General features: G+C 33.9%; 1 protein-coding gene across 2 annotated transcripts in view; it reads right to left on the reverse strand.

Annotated features, from left to right (window-relative positions):
- Positions 1 to 17,257, reverse strand: part of LOC149805368 (unhealthy ribosome biogenesis protein 2 homolog) — a 153,359-nt gene that overhangs the window by 91,208 nt on the left and 44,894 nt on the right. For both annotated transcript variants that reach the window (XM_089949746.1, XM_089949737.1), the window contains exons 11-12: positions 16,126 to 16,289; positions 7,545 to 7,654 (exon numbers count right to left, since the gene is read on the reverse strand). In XM_089949746.1, coding sequence (XP_089805872.1) covers positions 7,545 to 7,654; positions 16,126 to 16,289 — 274 coding nt within the window. The remainder of the gene's footprint in view (positions 1 to 7,544; positions 7,655 to 16,125; positions 16,290 to 17,257) is intronic.

Genomic DNA, 17,257 nt, shown 5'->3' on the forward strand with positions numbered 1-17,257 from the left:
CTAATATTCTTAGAGACATCAAAACATGAATTTGGATGTTAAGTAGGAATGTGCATTTCACTCGCCAGTTCTATTTCTTTTTATTCTAAACTGATATTCTCTCTCTTCTTTCTCTCTTTGCTTTTGCATATGTTTCTCTCTCTCCTCTTTCTAAGCTTGTAACTGCATTTGCATCTGTTTCACCTCTTTCTGTAACTGAATTTGTTTCTCTCTCCTCTAACTTCATTAGTTCTTTTTGTAACTGCATTTGTCTCTCTCCTCTTTCTCTGCTTGTAACCGCATTAACTTTTGTTTCTCGTTCTCTCTCTTCTTTCTTCAATAACATTTCTTTTTCTTCTTTCTGTAACTGCATTTGTTTTTCCTCTTTCTGAAGTTCAAGCTTTCTTAACTCCAATTCCATCTTGTATTTTAATTTTAATTCCTTTCCTTTAATGTCAAAGTCTGATATACACTTGCTGATCAAAACCAAAGCACTTTTATCCAAAACATTCTTTTCCACCAAATACTGGACCAAAATATTTTTAATTTCTTGCTTAGTTAAGGAAACTTCTGCCTCAGAAAGATCATATTTTCTGGCAAGTCGAATCAATTTATCTTTTCTCAAACAGTCCAACTGTTCCTAGGTAGGATTTGAAAGACAGACCTCCACTTTTGATAACATTGTAGAAATGCTTGCTGATTTCCCTAAAGATTTCTAAAATGTAAAATAATACTTGGGATTTGAAGAAAAAAACTGAAATATTTTAGCCAAAATTCATATACTGCAAGGATGAGCATCGCCAATTTTCTTTGTTACGTGTTTTGGCTCTTACAAAACATAACAAGAAAAAAGTAAAGACAACAAACTTTGTAAAATTTAACAAATAATTTATTTCTCTAGAAAAACAAGGTAAAAAAAAGAAAAAGAACTTATGGTTTTACGAATCAAATCCAAAAATAATCCAAGAATTAAAAAATATAAAACCAATGCTGAAAAGTCCTAAATGAATCTGAGTTCAAGTCCCGACAAAATCCAAAATGGAAGGCAATGATGTATGCTCTGATCAGTGTCATAACTGATGTGTCAGATAGAATATCTCCATTATATCATCAGTGTTTATTTCTGGGAATATCTCCTCACTGACTTTTCTAGCTTGTCAAAGACAATGAGTTAACTCCTGTTTCAGCCATGTTAATACATGCTGATGCAATTACTAGGTAGTAACTGAAAAAATTATTGAATCATTTGATTCATAATATTTTTACATGTTTAGGCTCTTACAAAAGTAACAAGAAAAAAGACGACAACAAGCTTTATAAAATTTAACAAATAATTTATTTTCCTAAAAAGTCAAGTTAATAAAAAAAAAACTTACGGTTTTACAAATCAAATCCAAAACTTAAAAAACAGAAGTCCCAGTAAAAAAAAAGTCCCAATGAAACTGAGTTTGAATCCTGATGAAATCCAAAATGGAGGGTGATGACGTATGCTGTGGTCAGTGCCATACTGATGCGTCAACAGTTCTTTGTTGAATCACATTAAATAGTAATCCAGTTTTTGAATTCAGTGTAAATTTCGATAAATGTCTTTGTCCAAGAATTAATTTAGAGCACTAGTATTTCCAGGGAAAACACACTTAAAATCCAAATAAATTGAAGAAAATAAAATAATTAGCCCCAAACTGGTCACAACATAAAACACTTTAATTTCTCAAGTGTTAAGGCAAGAATAATTATTTCTCAAAACATTAGTAATAAATCTAGCTACAATGCAAAATAGCTGTCTGGATGTGGGTCAATCATCTGGAAAAGCCAGAGTTTGAAACAATTGCTACATGTTATTTGTCACGTACTCCAAGTATGGCCTCAAATCCACTTTATGAATTGTACTCTGAGAAAGAATTTTAAAAAATAAAAAAGTTGTTTATTACAACTCTTACTGGTTCTGAATCAAGGTCAGGAACTAGGTCAGCATAAGATACAACGTCTCTATAAAGTTGTTACATCAAAAATAACAGGTAACATGTATGGGGTCTTGCAGCTTTGCTTCTCTCAGCAGGTTTATCAAGATAAGGAATTGAATAGTTATTTGTTTGTTGACTGGTGACATCAAAAACTTGTTCTGAGGAAGGAAACCAGGATGTGTCATTATAATGACTTAACCATCAGAATAGAAATGCATGAAGTTTTTGATCTACACATTGTATGCAGTTCTGACCCCTCAATTTCTGGATTATTTTTGGTATCAAGACCATGTGAGGGTAGGAGAAGGCACACAAAACCAATGAATGACATTGCATCCATGGCCCAAGTTTCAGGGTCTGGAACTGGAGAGAGGAAGGTGGGCAATCTGTGATTCCACCTTGTTGCACAAATACTGATCATTAAACATACCCGAAGACTGACTGATGAAGAGACCATTCTGTACAACTAATCTGACCCTTACTAAGTAGAGTGTCAGCCAGGTTATTGAGTCTGCCAGGAATGTGCCTGATTTTTACATTGATATGTTGATATGGTGTTGATTAAACAAATGTAGAAACTGCTAAATCAAAACACACAGGTCGAGTGATTTGTTGCCCCATCTATCTGAGCAGGTAGGTCACCACAACATAGTTATCAGAGATAATTAGGACTGGTTTCCCCGAGAGTCAATCCTTCCAGAACTGAAAGGCATATATGATAGATTAATTTAGACATGGTTGATGTGAAGAGGTTGATTTCCTTGCTCCAACATGCTGCAGACAGATGTGAAGTCTGGCAACAGGTGGGCACCTCAAATGTACATATTGGGATCTGTACATAGTCATTTCTACTTAGAGCTTTATCCCAGTCCTAGGCTAACCTGGGTCATGCCACTGATGCAGTAATGATTGTACCTTGTGCATGATTTTGAATTTGTATTGAGGAAAATTTAAAAGTGGCACCATTGGACAGTCAAGGTCAACTGTGACAGCATACATGCCAACTATGTATCAGGATAATTATTGCTATTATAAGTGGCAATAAAGTGTAATTTGGGTGTGAAAAGTGGAATCTATATATTACATGCCAGAATTACAGCACACATGAAAATGATTCTGCTGCTAGTCAAAATTCTTGTCACAAAATCCAAATGGATTAGAACCAGAATATACTGAAAAATCATTTATATTTGGCACTCACTATAACTAGTTGTCTACATGTGAAACTTTTACTGAATGATTGTGAACTGGAATCTGGCAATGAGCATGATCATTTGCCCAGAGTGCTGTATTACAGGACTCTTATATTCTTCTTTTAAAGTTCATAAAGTGGTGTTCATTTGTCCTTTTTCTCATCTGACATGTTTTGAAGTTTGAAAAGATCCATCTGCTCTAATATTTTCATTCATATAAAATCCACAAGTCACACTGTAAAGTGTTTCACTTAACATCTGGCACCATTTTCTTTAAAAGTATAGACTGGTCCACCAACTAACTAGCTTATCAACATAATGAATCTGTGAGGCAAAGGTCGTATATGAAGAAACCCATGTTTTCTTAAGAATGAGCCATATACAGTTGCTATAAATAGCAAATAAGGAAATTACTCTTATGCTATTCTTACACAGCAGTTTTCTTTTTAAGAATATTCTCAAATTTATATGAGTGGAATTAAAGAAATGATAATAAAAATGACAAAAACAACTTTTTATTACTTTATTTTTATTTTTCAATGTACCAAAAAATGCATAATCCTTATATAGGCAAACATACAATGTAGATTGGTGACAAAAAGCATAATGATTAATGCCAAATGCATAATGGTTGTGAGAGGCGCATAAAAAGAAAACTGAGTTGCAATAACTTTTTCACTGAAATCCTTTTGGAAACAGACTTGGTGAGTTTGACAATCTGGGCTACGTGAACCTTGGGTAGCTGTATGCAATTGAGGCTGGTGAAAAACTCCATACCAAGAAGGACGAAACACTATATTGGATGAAGGCAACTTTTCCCAGTTCACTAGAAAACCTAGAAGATTCGTGAGCGATAAGTGATCATTTCTGCCCTTGAGGAGAATAGAACTTACCATATGTTTCTGTATGATGTTGTCCAATTACACCCTCATCATTGTAGATGAAGTCAGCTGGAACAAGATGATAACACAACCCAATATTTGAGAAATTTCCATGACGTGGGTGGATTTGGGACATGAAAATATGCACTGGTCAGGTCACGACTAACAACATACTCATCCCTCCTCACCATCCAGAATTTCGGTATAAAAAGTATTGGTTTACTGATGTCGATGATTGGCCTGAACTTGCCATTTGCACCAACTGGATCTGAATCTAGTTGTAGGAGTATCATCACATTCATTGTGTCTATCATCCTGTTCTGTTTTGGATTCCATATCCATCCAGCTAAACCATACCTAGTAGCATAGATAAAACAATGTTGTCATCTCTGCATAAGTCACATCCTCCCCTTGCAGATAAGCTGCAAACACATGGTAAGCTGGGTCTGCTGGATGAATGTTTCATGCCGGAATAGATGGCTGGTTTGACAGGAGTATGCAAGCCATGTGGAAGGCAGTCCTGGCTAACACCAGTACCACCTGCACCAAGGATATGGCTGGTGGGCTGGATTTTTCACTAAAATGCCCATCATAATATGGGCATGTCACCAAAGGTACTGTGAGATGAACAGATCTGTCACTATGATCCCTGTAGCTGTATGGAGCTGTAATCATGGCTGGATGATGGATCTATCAAGAAAGATCCCAAACTGGGCTGGATGGATGGCTGGGGCTGCTCTGGATGGAGAAATCATACTGAAAAATGGATTCAATGGATTGGGCACATTGTGCATGGACTTACAGGTCTGAAACCCATGCTTGGACAGGCTGGAAGGGGGTGACTTACATCTACTGTGTACCATAAAATGGGTGGGTGGGTGGGTGGGGGGCAAACCAATGAGTCAGAAAAACCTGTAGAAGCAAGAGATGGAAAGAAGGGTGCATGTTCTATATATATCTGATAAACCTTGTTTGTAGCAAATGCATATGCTGCAACATGTGATAAACTTTATGTGAGGTAAATACATATGCTGCCTATATGTGATAACCTTGCGAGGTAAATACATGCTGCATATATGTGATAAACCTTGTGTGAAGTAAATGCATATGCTGCATACATGTGATAAACTTTATGTGAGGTAAATACATATGCTGCCTATATGTGATAACCTTGCGAGGTAAATACATGCTGCATATATGTGATAAACCTTGTGTGTAGCAAATGCATATGCTGCATACATGTGATAAACTTTATGTGAGGTAAATACATATGCTGCATATATGTGATAAACCTTGTGTGAAGTAAATGCGTATGCTGTATATATATATATATATATATATATATATATATATATATATATATATATATATATATCTCAAATGGATAATGATTTAATATTTAATTTTTATGAAACAAGTTGAATAATGTCCAGCTTTTGCAAGCCAAGGCTCACAAAAGCTGGACAAAATTCAAAGAGTTTCATAAATTTAATATTATATCATTACCCATTTGAGATTCTGTTTATCACATTGTTGTTTTATTGTAATGGCAACAGATAAAAAGAAGAAATAATTTTATTCATTCTGATTCAGATGATGTTTCTTTGATTTGTTGTGCTTAAACTATTGTCATTTTTTTTAGCAGTTTTCTAACTAATAAAATTCAAAATCCGATTTTCTTTTATAAATCAGAATTGAAAGAGTAATTATCTTCAAAATGAATGGAAAAATTGACTCAAATAACATATATTCTCACTACAGAATGTGAATGGAAATTCCGTTTGATGTCACAAAGTTTGATTCACTGAGGATAGATGACCAATGTAACAATGTTACTACCTAAGGTATGTCACTTTCAGTACTGGAGGTTGTTGGATATTCATTTGAAAGGGTTATTACTCGATGAAGAAATTCCATATTCACTGTAATGTATTTGTGACCGGATATTTGCATTAGTTGAGTCTGAACAGGAGACAGTGGGAATTGCATCACATATGAGACATTAGATCATTTGAGCTATTTTATCACGTAAAAATACTGTGGCTTGATAGGCCTAACAGTCTGTCCATTGAGAGACTGGTTTATGTCTACATTCTTCTGTGAACAGAGGTGAGTTTATTGCTTCCAGAAGTTAACATTTAAACAACTCTTATATAGGATGAATTCCCTGTTATAGGATTACCACCCACCCCTCCCCTCATACATGATATCAATGGACCAATACCCATAATTTTATTTGTTGTTGCTGTTTTAGGTTTAATGCTATTTTTTCAAAGCATGATAATACATAGCATGAGCCGCAGCGGGGGTAAATTCGTCCTATTCAGAAAAACGTGACCTTTTCTTCCCATTCCCTTTGTTCAGTGGATTAAACAAAATGGCCACCAAAATATTCAAAGTAGTAGTAAAAAAAAAAACGTTCTATAATATGGGGCAGATACATTTTTTCCATAATCGCAGCCAATCAGAAAAGAGAATACTGTGCAAGAATTTCATGGGCTTCTTTGGACCAATCAGGATAACATAAAGTGATATGTTAATGTGTGGTAATATAAAAAATATTAAACTGCACATGCTATATATAAAGTATACTATGTGATAAACCTTGGTTGAGGTAAATGCATATGCTATATATATATATATATATATATATATATATATATATATATATATATATATATATATATGATAAACCATGTGTCAGGTAATGCATATGCTATATATGTGATAAACCATGTGTCAGGCAAATGTATATGCTATGTGATAAAGCATGTGTCAGGCAAATGTATATGCTATGTGATAAACCATGTGTCAGGTAAATGTATATGCTATGTGATAAATCATGTGTCAGGTAAATGTATATGCTATATATGTGATAAACCATGTGTCAGGTAAATGTATATGCTATATACATATAATAAACCTTGCGTGTAAGAGATGCATGTCATATATATTTGTGATAAACCTTGTGTGTAGTAAATACATGTGCTGTGTGTATGTATGTATGTGTGTGTGTGGTAAATATTGTTGTTCTAGGTTTAATGCCATTTCTCAGCACAAGAGAAATATATATACATGATGGCCAGTATAACTGGTTAAAGAAGAACTTGGGGAAAATCCCAGTAAACACACTGACCCACAGGAAGGTACTGGCAAGCTTTCTCAGGTGCCCACATTGGCCAGATACAGTGAGATCAGCCAATGTGGGTATGTGAGAAAGCTCAGCAGTATATATATATATATATATATATATATATATATATATATATATATATATATATATATATAGAGGGAAAGAGAGAGAGAGAGAGATTTTACATTACTTTGGAAAAACTTACTCAAGCTGGACAAAAGAACGATGCACACCTGAATCTAGTAACATAACTCATGAAATATGAATGATGAATGTGATCACACAAGACATTTAGGTGAACATATAGGATGGATAGACATGATTAATATATATGGTACTTTCACAATATCGCAGGCACGGGGATAAATACTGTCTTATCACCTAGAACAAGTACCTGAGTTTTCAGAAGATTTGTTTACGAAGTTCTCCTGAAGTTCTGAATTGAATTTTCTCCACAAATCAAGCATCATGCCCTGGGGGAGAGTCTCAATGACAATACAGTACCTGAAAGCAAAGTAGAAATCTGTTGTAAAAAAGTTGCCCTTTACCTACTGTATATACTCGCGTATAAGCAGAATAATTTAGGAAAAATTAAAGGCCTGGAAGAAGGGGGGTCGGTTTATTCGCGGGCTAATGTCTAAACTTGACAGTTTCTAGATCTTTTTGTTGACTACTGTAATGGCTGTAAATCTTGGGACATGAAACTAATTTTTTCTGTGTCATAAGACAAGCATGTAAAACAAAAATAACTTTTGCAACATTTATTAAACTGTTATAAAGTACTATGATTGATTTTGTTATTATTTTGCATGTGCATATTTTCTGATTTCTCAACAAAATTAAATAAAGGCAAATACAGACTTAATAATTCGTGGGCCGGTTGAGTTTACCCGGGAGACCAGGCTGAACTATCATGTACAGTAATTACAGAGTGCAAAGCATGCATAGCTTCACTTAAATCCTTACTTATTCCCAAACATATTAGATGCAGATTTTGCTTTATTCATTGTTTCAACCAAATTGCATTCTTCCAGATAACATTTCAGCTAGTCCTTAATTGCTTTTTCATTTATGTTGAATCACGTGCTCACGAGTTACTCATTTTCAATGATATAAGCAATCCTACAAATTGAGGTAATATTTTTAAAAAGGTACACATGTTTAATTGTACAAGGCACATAACCATCATAAATTACATGTTCAGGAAGAGTGGTAATAATAGGTTTTTCGTGGCCTTTTTAAAGCCTCGTTTTCACTAAATACTGATTGATCTTCCTGGTCCAATATGCGTGAAATTCACAAAAAGACTTGCTGTTTCTCCTTGTGATGTGCCCTATTTTCCCCCAGGTCGTGCCCTATTTTCATATTCTGGTCAGCTGTGGTCAAACACTGCACAATAGCTAAAGATTAGTTTTAAATAAACAAGCAAGAAAGCTAGAGTGACTAATTAAAAGTTAATCCTTATCAATGCTTCCGTCATAATTCAAATAAGCACCAGCAATTGATTGGCTAATAAAGGATTCCCAATTTTGTTGAACTAAAGGTACCAAAATAGCCAGACTCATGGTACCTTACATGTGGCAACTATTTTCCACTCTTTGTATATCCGACCTTATTCCCTTATTATTAACTCGTAAAGCATTTAGTATTGTTTATTATAAAACATGCAATCTGAATTAGTTTTTTGAGGACACATTTGCTGCATAGTATGTATTTTCATTCCTTCTTTTAATTTAATGCTGGTAATTATCATTGGTATATATGGCATAAAAATGCCAGGTGTTCACTCGTGTAAGTGTCTTTCGTGGGAATGGCGCTACAGCATATGGAGTTACAGCATTCGTAGTGATTACTCTTGGGATTGAAATTAATTGTGGATGATTTCTTTTTGTTTTTGTTTATTTTTTATTTTTGTATTTTGGTGAATTTGAAAAAATCAATTAATTTACGTGAATATATTTTAAATTTAACATTCTATTCAGTGAAGAAGCAAATTCTTTCTAGTAATTATTTTGTCAAAACAATAATTCACAGGTGATACAAAAGAACATGTGGGACTTTTCTAGTTTAGAAGAAATGAAAATTGAAGACATAATGTAATAATTGGGAGTTTTCTGCAGAAATCTGGAGATAGGCGTGGAGTGACACCAAAAATCAGTGTTTTTCCAACCTCATGGCATGAAAGCTGACAAGGACAGTGTAAGATCGCTTACATCAAAGCAAACTACAACTCAGCTTTAGCATATTAGCATGATTTTCGAAGCATTATTTCTGAGATTTTATTATTGAATTTTGGAAATACCATTAATGTTTAGCACAATGGTGCCCATGATTCAACTCCATGGGATGTGCTTAATTAAGTGCGCAATCAAACCTACAATGTACATGCAGTGGCACCATTATATAAATATGTTCAGCAGCCTAATTGCGAGCGTTGAATTGAACCTTATTGGCATTCGCTGTGTTGTCATACTGGGATAACATTTTAATGAGTTAGGTATTTACAATTTCAAAGCAAAGTAAAAACATAATTACCAGTGCACTGATATAAAATGTCCAATGCAATAATGCATAAACAAAAATAATCGAGTCAAAAGGGAGAGGTAGTGTTACAGCAACTTGCGATTACTACATTCTTGTCATCGTTTGATCAGATTAAACACAAATCTAATTTTGGCAGAAACAATAAGAAAACAGAAAATTAAATAAATTACTTAAGATAAGTATACATGTAATTTTTGTTAAATATAAGTTTGCCTAAATAAATGCATTTAGAACTTACCTCATGCATCTTGAGATGTCTTGGGGTTGTGGGTCGGCTTATACGTGGGTTATACACTTTTTAGTGTTTATACCTGTTCAGTTTGGGGGGTCGGTTTATATGTGAACAGGCTTTTATGCAGTATATACGGTATTGTCAAGGTATTTTTATATTACACCCTGAAGCAGCTAAATTTACCAAATATTTACTGTGCATTTGTGCATTGTTTGCATTCTGTCTGCATTTCATTTTAATTCTGTTCTGAATTTTGTTCACATCCAATTTACATTTTGCTTGGGTTCCATTCATTATTGCATTTTATATCATTCTTTTTCAATTATGGCTACAAAATTATATTCAGATTTAATGTTTATCACTTTCATGGTTTTGTTTTAGTTTATCTTGACTGTAATAAAATGAAAATGAATTTAAGTCAGCTTTTCCATTTTCTAGCACATTTAAGGGAAATAACTACAGCTTTTTTTATCTTGTCTTAAAGGCATAAAATGTACAAGACAACAATGAATTTACAATAAATTAAAATATAAACAGTGATACAAGTGTAAATATAAAGTTTTAGATTATTTGTTAGCCAGCTTTTGTTCAAATAAAGTAGAAATTAAATGGCAGGTTGAAGATAACTGATGCTCAAATTCATTCATGAAATGCAATTTGTCTTTCATTTTGTTTCACATTATCATTGATCACTCTGTTGTGTTTTGCATTAGTGCTCTCTATTATCTAGAAAAATTCATTCATCCTTTTGTTAGCATTAATTCTGTGTTCTATTTGCATTCTGTTTTCATTTCTCTTCTAAAATTACCCATTAAGGCTATGTAGTAAACAGCAATTTTTACATGAATAAATTCCCAATTAGTGCATGAATAAATCCCCCCTTTCTACATAAATAAATCCCCATTTAGTACATGAATAAATCCTCCTTTTACATAAAGAAATCTCCATTCAGTACATGAATAAATCCCCCTTTTTACATGAATAAAGTATCCAATTGTAGAAAATCATTTGCAGATTTGAAATGTTTTAGTCTACCAAATCTGCATTTTGGTTTATATTTTATTTGCATTCTAACTGCATTTGCATTTCATCTATTGTCGTTTTCCATGTATGGTCTCATAATTGTTTCTCATGTACATCTATTGTTTCCTTTCATTTCTACTTGCGTGGAATGAAATGGAAATGTGTTAAACAAAGTCTGAATTTCCATTTTCAGGTATTAGAGGGAGAAAACTAATGCTTTGTATTAAAAGAGTGCTTTAATGAAATAACTAATTAATAAAATGTAAATGACAGTGTCGTGTTTACAATAAAATACAGCAGTGACTGCAACAAGTGTAAAAATACTGCTGTAGTGTCTTGCCAGCAAAGTCTATTTCTTCCTTTGTTTAGTTCAATGTTATGGCTTGTAAGGTGTGAAAATTTTCATTGTAAAGATTGTGGTACAAGATTATTAAATGTATGGGCTTCTGAATGTAGAAATTAAGCAGCAGCTTGGAAAAAGAAACTATTTCTCAAGCCATTCATGAATTTCACTCCATTTATGTTGCTGTGTTTTGCAAATGAACTATCCATTTTACTCATCATTTTGTCTGCATTCATTCTGTGTTTAATTTTGCTGTGTGTTCATTCTGCATTTTGTTGCACTCATTCTGCATTCCATTTTCATTTCAGTGGTAAAATTACCTGCATTTTAAGAACAAGTACACTACAATATTTGAAGGTCCCATCTCAATTAAAAATATCTCTCCTTAGTCCAAATCAATCTTGTTAAATTTCGGAGAATCTTCAGCATCACATCCAGACTATAGCAGCTTATTTGCAGTAAAGCTGAGATCTGAGATGGTATCTATTTCATTATCCAAGCATTTAATTTGCCTGATAACATCATCAAATATCTGGGCTGGATGAATTTATGAATTCAATCTTTTAATCAACAGAAAAACATTACTGAAAATATGACTGTTTAATCTAACATTACAGTAAAGCACAATCGATTTTACTCTGCAGGAAAAGTTTCAAGTCCAAACAGACATTTTTTAAAATTATTAATCCAAACAAAACTTGAAAGCATACAGGCAAAGTGTACATCAATGTCTTCATGAAAGTGCATTTCGTCAAATTAAATATTAATTGTTGTTCTAAAAATTACTAATTTAGTTTACACAAAGTCTATTCAAATCAGATTGTTGATTGTTCTGTATGTTAACTATCATAAAAAGTTTCCAGAAAAAAAAAAAAGACTGATTGCTTTTGTTTTGAACATGCACAGCTTTCATTGTGACATTCAAACCAGTTTGTACTGGATCACAGATTTAGGTTGACCTCATCCAAAAATGTCCACATACCTGAGCTGTAATTCTGCCAAATGTATTTCTTTGGGGCATGTATATAATGATCTTCCCAAAAATACAGATGTATGAGGATTCAAATAATGTGAATAACTGCCACTTAAAGGTATCTGTAATCAAATACTAAAAACATACAACTTGTTATTAAAACAGTCAGTTATGAACATCTACCTGATCTGTATGATTTTTCCTTTAGTCCAATGCGATGATTGGTACTGTATTTTATTCTTATTAAGAAACCAACCAGAAGACAGCAATATCACTTCAGTGTAATTAAAAAACCAACACAAACACAGCAATATCACTGCAGTATAATTATGAAACCAGCCAGAAGACTGTACAATGTAACTGGAGTATAAATTAAGAAACCAGCCAGATCACAGCAATATCACTGCAGTATAATTAAGAAACCAACCAGGTCACAGCAATATCACTGCAGTATAATTAAGAAATCAGCCAGAATACAGCAATCTCACTGCAGTGTAGTTTAGAAACCAACCAGAACACAGCAATATCACTGCAGTATAATTAAAGAACCAGCCAGAACACTGTACAATGTCACTTCAGTATAATTATGAAACAAGCCAGAACACTCTACAATGTCACTGCAGTATAATTAAGAAACCAGCCAAAGCACAGCAATATCACTGCAGTGTAATTAAGAAATCAGCCAGAACACAGCAATATCAGTTACAGTAGTATAATTAAGAAACCGTCCAGAATACAGCAATATCACTGCAGTATAATTAAGAAACCAGCCAGAACACAGCAATAACACTGCAGTATAATTAAGAAACCAACCAGAACACAGCAATATCACTGCAGTATAATTAAGAAATCAGCCAGAATACAGCAATATCACTGCAGTGTTATTAAGAAAACAACCAGAACACAGCAATATCACTGCAGTGTAATTAAGAAACCAACCAGAACACTGTACAATGTACTGCAATATAATTATGAAACAAGCCAGAACACTGTACAATGTCACTGCAGTATAATTAGGAAACCAGTCAGAGCACAGCAATATCACTGCAGTATAATTAAGAAACCAACCAGAACACTGTACAATGTCACTGCAGTGTAATTATGAAACCTGCCAGAAAAACTACAATGTCAACGCAATGCTGATTTTTTGTGGTGCATTATCAAGGGTCCCAATCTAAAACTTGCATGGCTTAGTGTTAAACAAAAGTACCTAGTTGAACCAAAGTTTAAACAAGGTCATTAAGGGGACATAACCCTTCAAAATGATATGGAATGCTGGATATGCAACTTATTCGCGATCATTCACTGAAATGGTGCACAATAACTTTAACTGAAATCTGAAATGCAATATTCTTTAACGATGTTATGCTGCAGAAAGAAAAGTTAGGAGAATGGGCAATATAAATCTTTTTTTTTTTTTTATATAAATGTGGAGTTCTTGAAATTAAACTCATTCAAGTATTCATGAACAATATTTGGTTGAAATACTTATGTTTATAACTCCTGTAAATAATGTTATGGAATGCTGGTAATCAAACTCTAAAAGACAATTTTCATGTAAATTACATAAAATAAGTTGAACAACTTGTTCTTGAGCTATGCATAGCTGCCAATTTAAGAGTACAAAAATACTGACTGCTTATGACAAAAATACTGATTTTCATAAACAAATATTGATTTTTAAAACATTAATGCATATGTAACTATTTACAACATCTACAACCATCAGTAAAGTAGGACAGTAACTTAATTATTTAATGCCAATGATGCATGTGCTGCACTCTTGCACTTTCTGAACAGGAACCTTGTTCCAGTTGGGTGCCCATTTAAAAGGTGCAAGAGTGCAACACATGTTCAGATACAGGCTGTTCATAGGAGCCTTTTCCAAACCTTTTCTTTTTCAATCATTATCAATTCCAATGTACCATCTTTCAATGATGATCTGAATTCTGTGTGATTTTTTTACTGAACTGTCCTTTGCGATTTTGCTCTGGAAAAAGTGTGTGAAATAAATTGTCAGCAACACTAGTAACCAAACGTTAAAGGTTCATTTCTTCAATCAAATTACATCAAGGTTCTCTCCAGTATTTATAAACATTGTAAGTTCAGGCTGAGTTGTTGATGATGCAGCAGCAAGCTGATGTTTATTAGATATTTCATGCTGTTTTATGTCAATGGCACCTCCATGCCTAATAGTAAAATCACATTACACAATTTGCAAAACGCAAACTTTTCTCCTTTACTAGATGGTTTCACAAATCTAAACATGATGGCATATTTGTTCTTCCAGTTCTATTTTCTTTTCTTTGCTGGAGAAAATTCTGAATCTTCTGCTTTCCTTTCTGACATACTAGAAGTTGAACATTATGAAGATGAGATACAGTGATGGTGCCAACTGCTTTGCGCAACCCAATATGGTGCTTAAGGACTGGCATGGTAGCCTCAATTTCGAATGAACCAATCATATTTTAGAAATCTATATTCCTATATACATGCAATACATTTATATCACAATGGAACCAGGTGCTTGTTCTGAACAGAAAATTGCAAGAAAATTTTAAATAAAAATTCTTTATATAAAAAACTGATTTTTAACAAGAAAAACGCACCCATGTTCAGGTCCAAAATAGGGGACAAATATGGGAAAACAGGACACTGGCAACTATGGCTTTGCCAGTTATATAAACATCACACATAGCTGCCAAACAAACTATATCATGTGCCACATGTCTATCCAAAATGGAGCTCACAAGATAAAACCCATACCAGGTTCATCTCGGGCTCTGAAACAATGTACAATGAATCCAAATAAGCCGATTTATTGCTGAGCTGTGCTAGTTACAAGAATCAGCTGTTTTGTAATATTGATGGAAGAAGGGAAATCACTCTATCCAAACTGTACCTGAAAAGAAAAGTCTTACAAGACACATTTACATTTAATAGGCAATTCACCAATCAAACAACATTCAGTTATATGTAAGGGAGTTAAGCTAATTACAAACAAAATCTGACGTGAAGGTATAAAGTTAATTGTCAAGGGCCACAAGTATCTAAAATGAGTTGAGGAGACAAAACCATGAAAGGCACATCTATGTCTTTGAGACAATATACACACCAGACAGCATCAGAATATGTTGCACTATCCCTGAACAATGTTGACTACATGGTCTTCATGTAGTGGAAATTAATATTAAAGAAAGGTGCAATAACTCTGTCAAAATTGGGCCTGGCACATCAACATGAACTCGGTAATTCACCAACCAAATGGCATCCAATTATGAATACTGGTTTCAGAACACTGTCATTATGTCCAGGTGAGTGAAATTGTAAACCAAATTCAGTAGATCTGAAGTTGAGATCAGGGGACCTGGAAAATGCTGATTGTGCTTTGTCTACCTCCGCTCACTGCTGGCAAATGCTGATTGCACTTCCTCTTCATCTGTTTACAGCTATTATCATAATTATAAGCACTGATGACAGTAGCTTAAAGCCCTAACTTGCAACAAGTGCCAGCAAATAAAGGACACAAAATAAACCATTAGAAAAAGGAATTATCAATGGGAATTTCTTTGGACAAATTTTTTTCCTTCTCATCAAAGCTCAGCAAAAGAATTATCAGGAAATGATCTACAGGCACAAGGCATGGGGAGGGGTAACTCGGTGGTGTTGTAATGGCAATTTGTGTTCTGTCAGTATGATGGCAGGACTCTCAAATAGAACATTCTGAAGGCCAACTAAAGGAGCCAGCAACTAACCACTATCATTATAAATTATTTGTTGAAATGTCTGCTCTGTGCTTTTGCATCCAAGTCTCAGTTGCACCTAAGCATTTAAACAAGTACATGCCTTACACTTCTTACCTGCTGCAGAAGCGTGGAGGTGTTACTAATGTCTGTCCACTAGGAATGTCTGGAAGTGAACCAAGGATCTTGTCCAACAATTTCTTAACCTGCCTTAGCTTATGGTACAGGCCTAACAATGCCTCCAAAAATAGATCCAGTTCATGGAAGACGTCTGCCTCCACCTAAAGAGTGAAGCAAGATTGATAAAACCTTTGTAGTGTAAAGTTAAGAAAACACAACCATGTATTTAAAGAAACTGAGTGAAACCCTGCTATATCACAATGGTCAGAGTCCACAAAATGCTATCATGTTACACAATGTATTGTTCAATATCACAACATGTCAGTTATTTGAAGAAAATTAAGCATATGTGTCCCTTTTCTGTTACATAAGAAGCGGTGGAGGTGCAAGCTACATACTCCTTTAGTACAGTTACCATCCTAGCTCACTGCATATTATTTTACAAATAGTTTTTAAAAAACAACACTTTGATTGCATATTTAATTTGTATTTAAATCAGGGAATCATGCAACAACAAACTAAAATCTTTATACATGTAAAGAAGCAGTGATAAGAAGTTTTTTTTTTTTAAATTCAAGAATATAACACATCTTGCTAAATTTATTTAATTAAACTCTTTCATATTTTGGCACTAAGACTTTGTTCATCAAATTGGTGAAATTGTTGTTATAATGAAATGTGTTATAGCAGGGTTTCCTGCATGTATGTGTGTTGTGTGTGCGTGTGCATACATATAGTAGAACCAGACCTATTATAGGGGATAATGCAGTAGGAAATCAGGTTTCCATGCAACAGGCTTTTAATTCTAGCCAGAATTGAAAATGTAGAGTGATATGGTGGCACATTCTGCAATGGTAGTCAGTTTTTGTTCACTGTTGTACAAGCTATATAATGTACAAGTCTTATGCTGGTGTATAAAAAAATCATACTATTCCAAAAATTTTAATTTTCAACAATTTTGGAAATTCAAGGAAAAGTAAACAAAAACCAAATTTCCATTTCAATTTACCCTGTCCATGGCAGTACAAATGATGATATGGCTGTGTCTGTCAGTCCATGTATTAGCTTTTACTTACAAAGCAATAACTTAAGTTCTACTCCATGAACCTTAGAGAAATATGTGAAACAA

This window comes from Sinohyriopsis cumingii, chromosome 2 (genome assembly GCF_028554795.1).
Source record: "Sinohyriopsis cumingii isolate HCF-2022 chromosome 2, ASM2855479v2, whole genome shotgun sequence".
NCBI classification, from domain to species: domain Eukaryota; kingdom Metazoa; phylum Mollusca; class Bivalvia; order Unionida; family Unionidae; genus Sinohyriopsis; species Sinohyriopsis cumingii.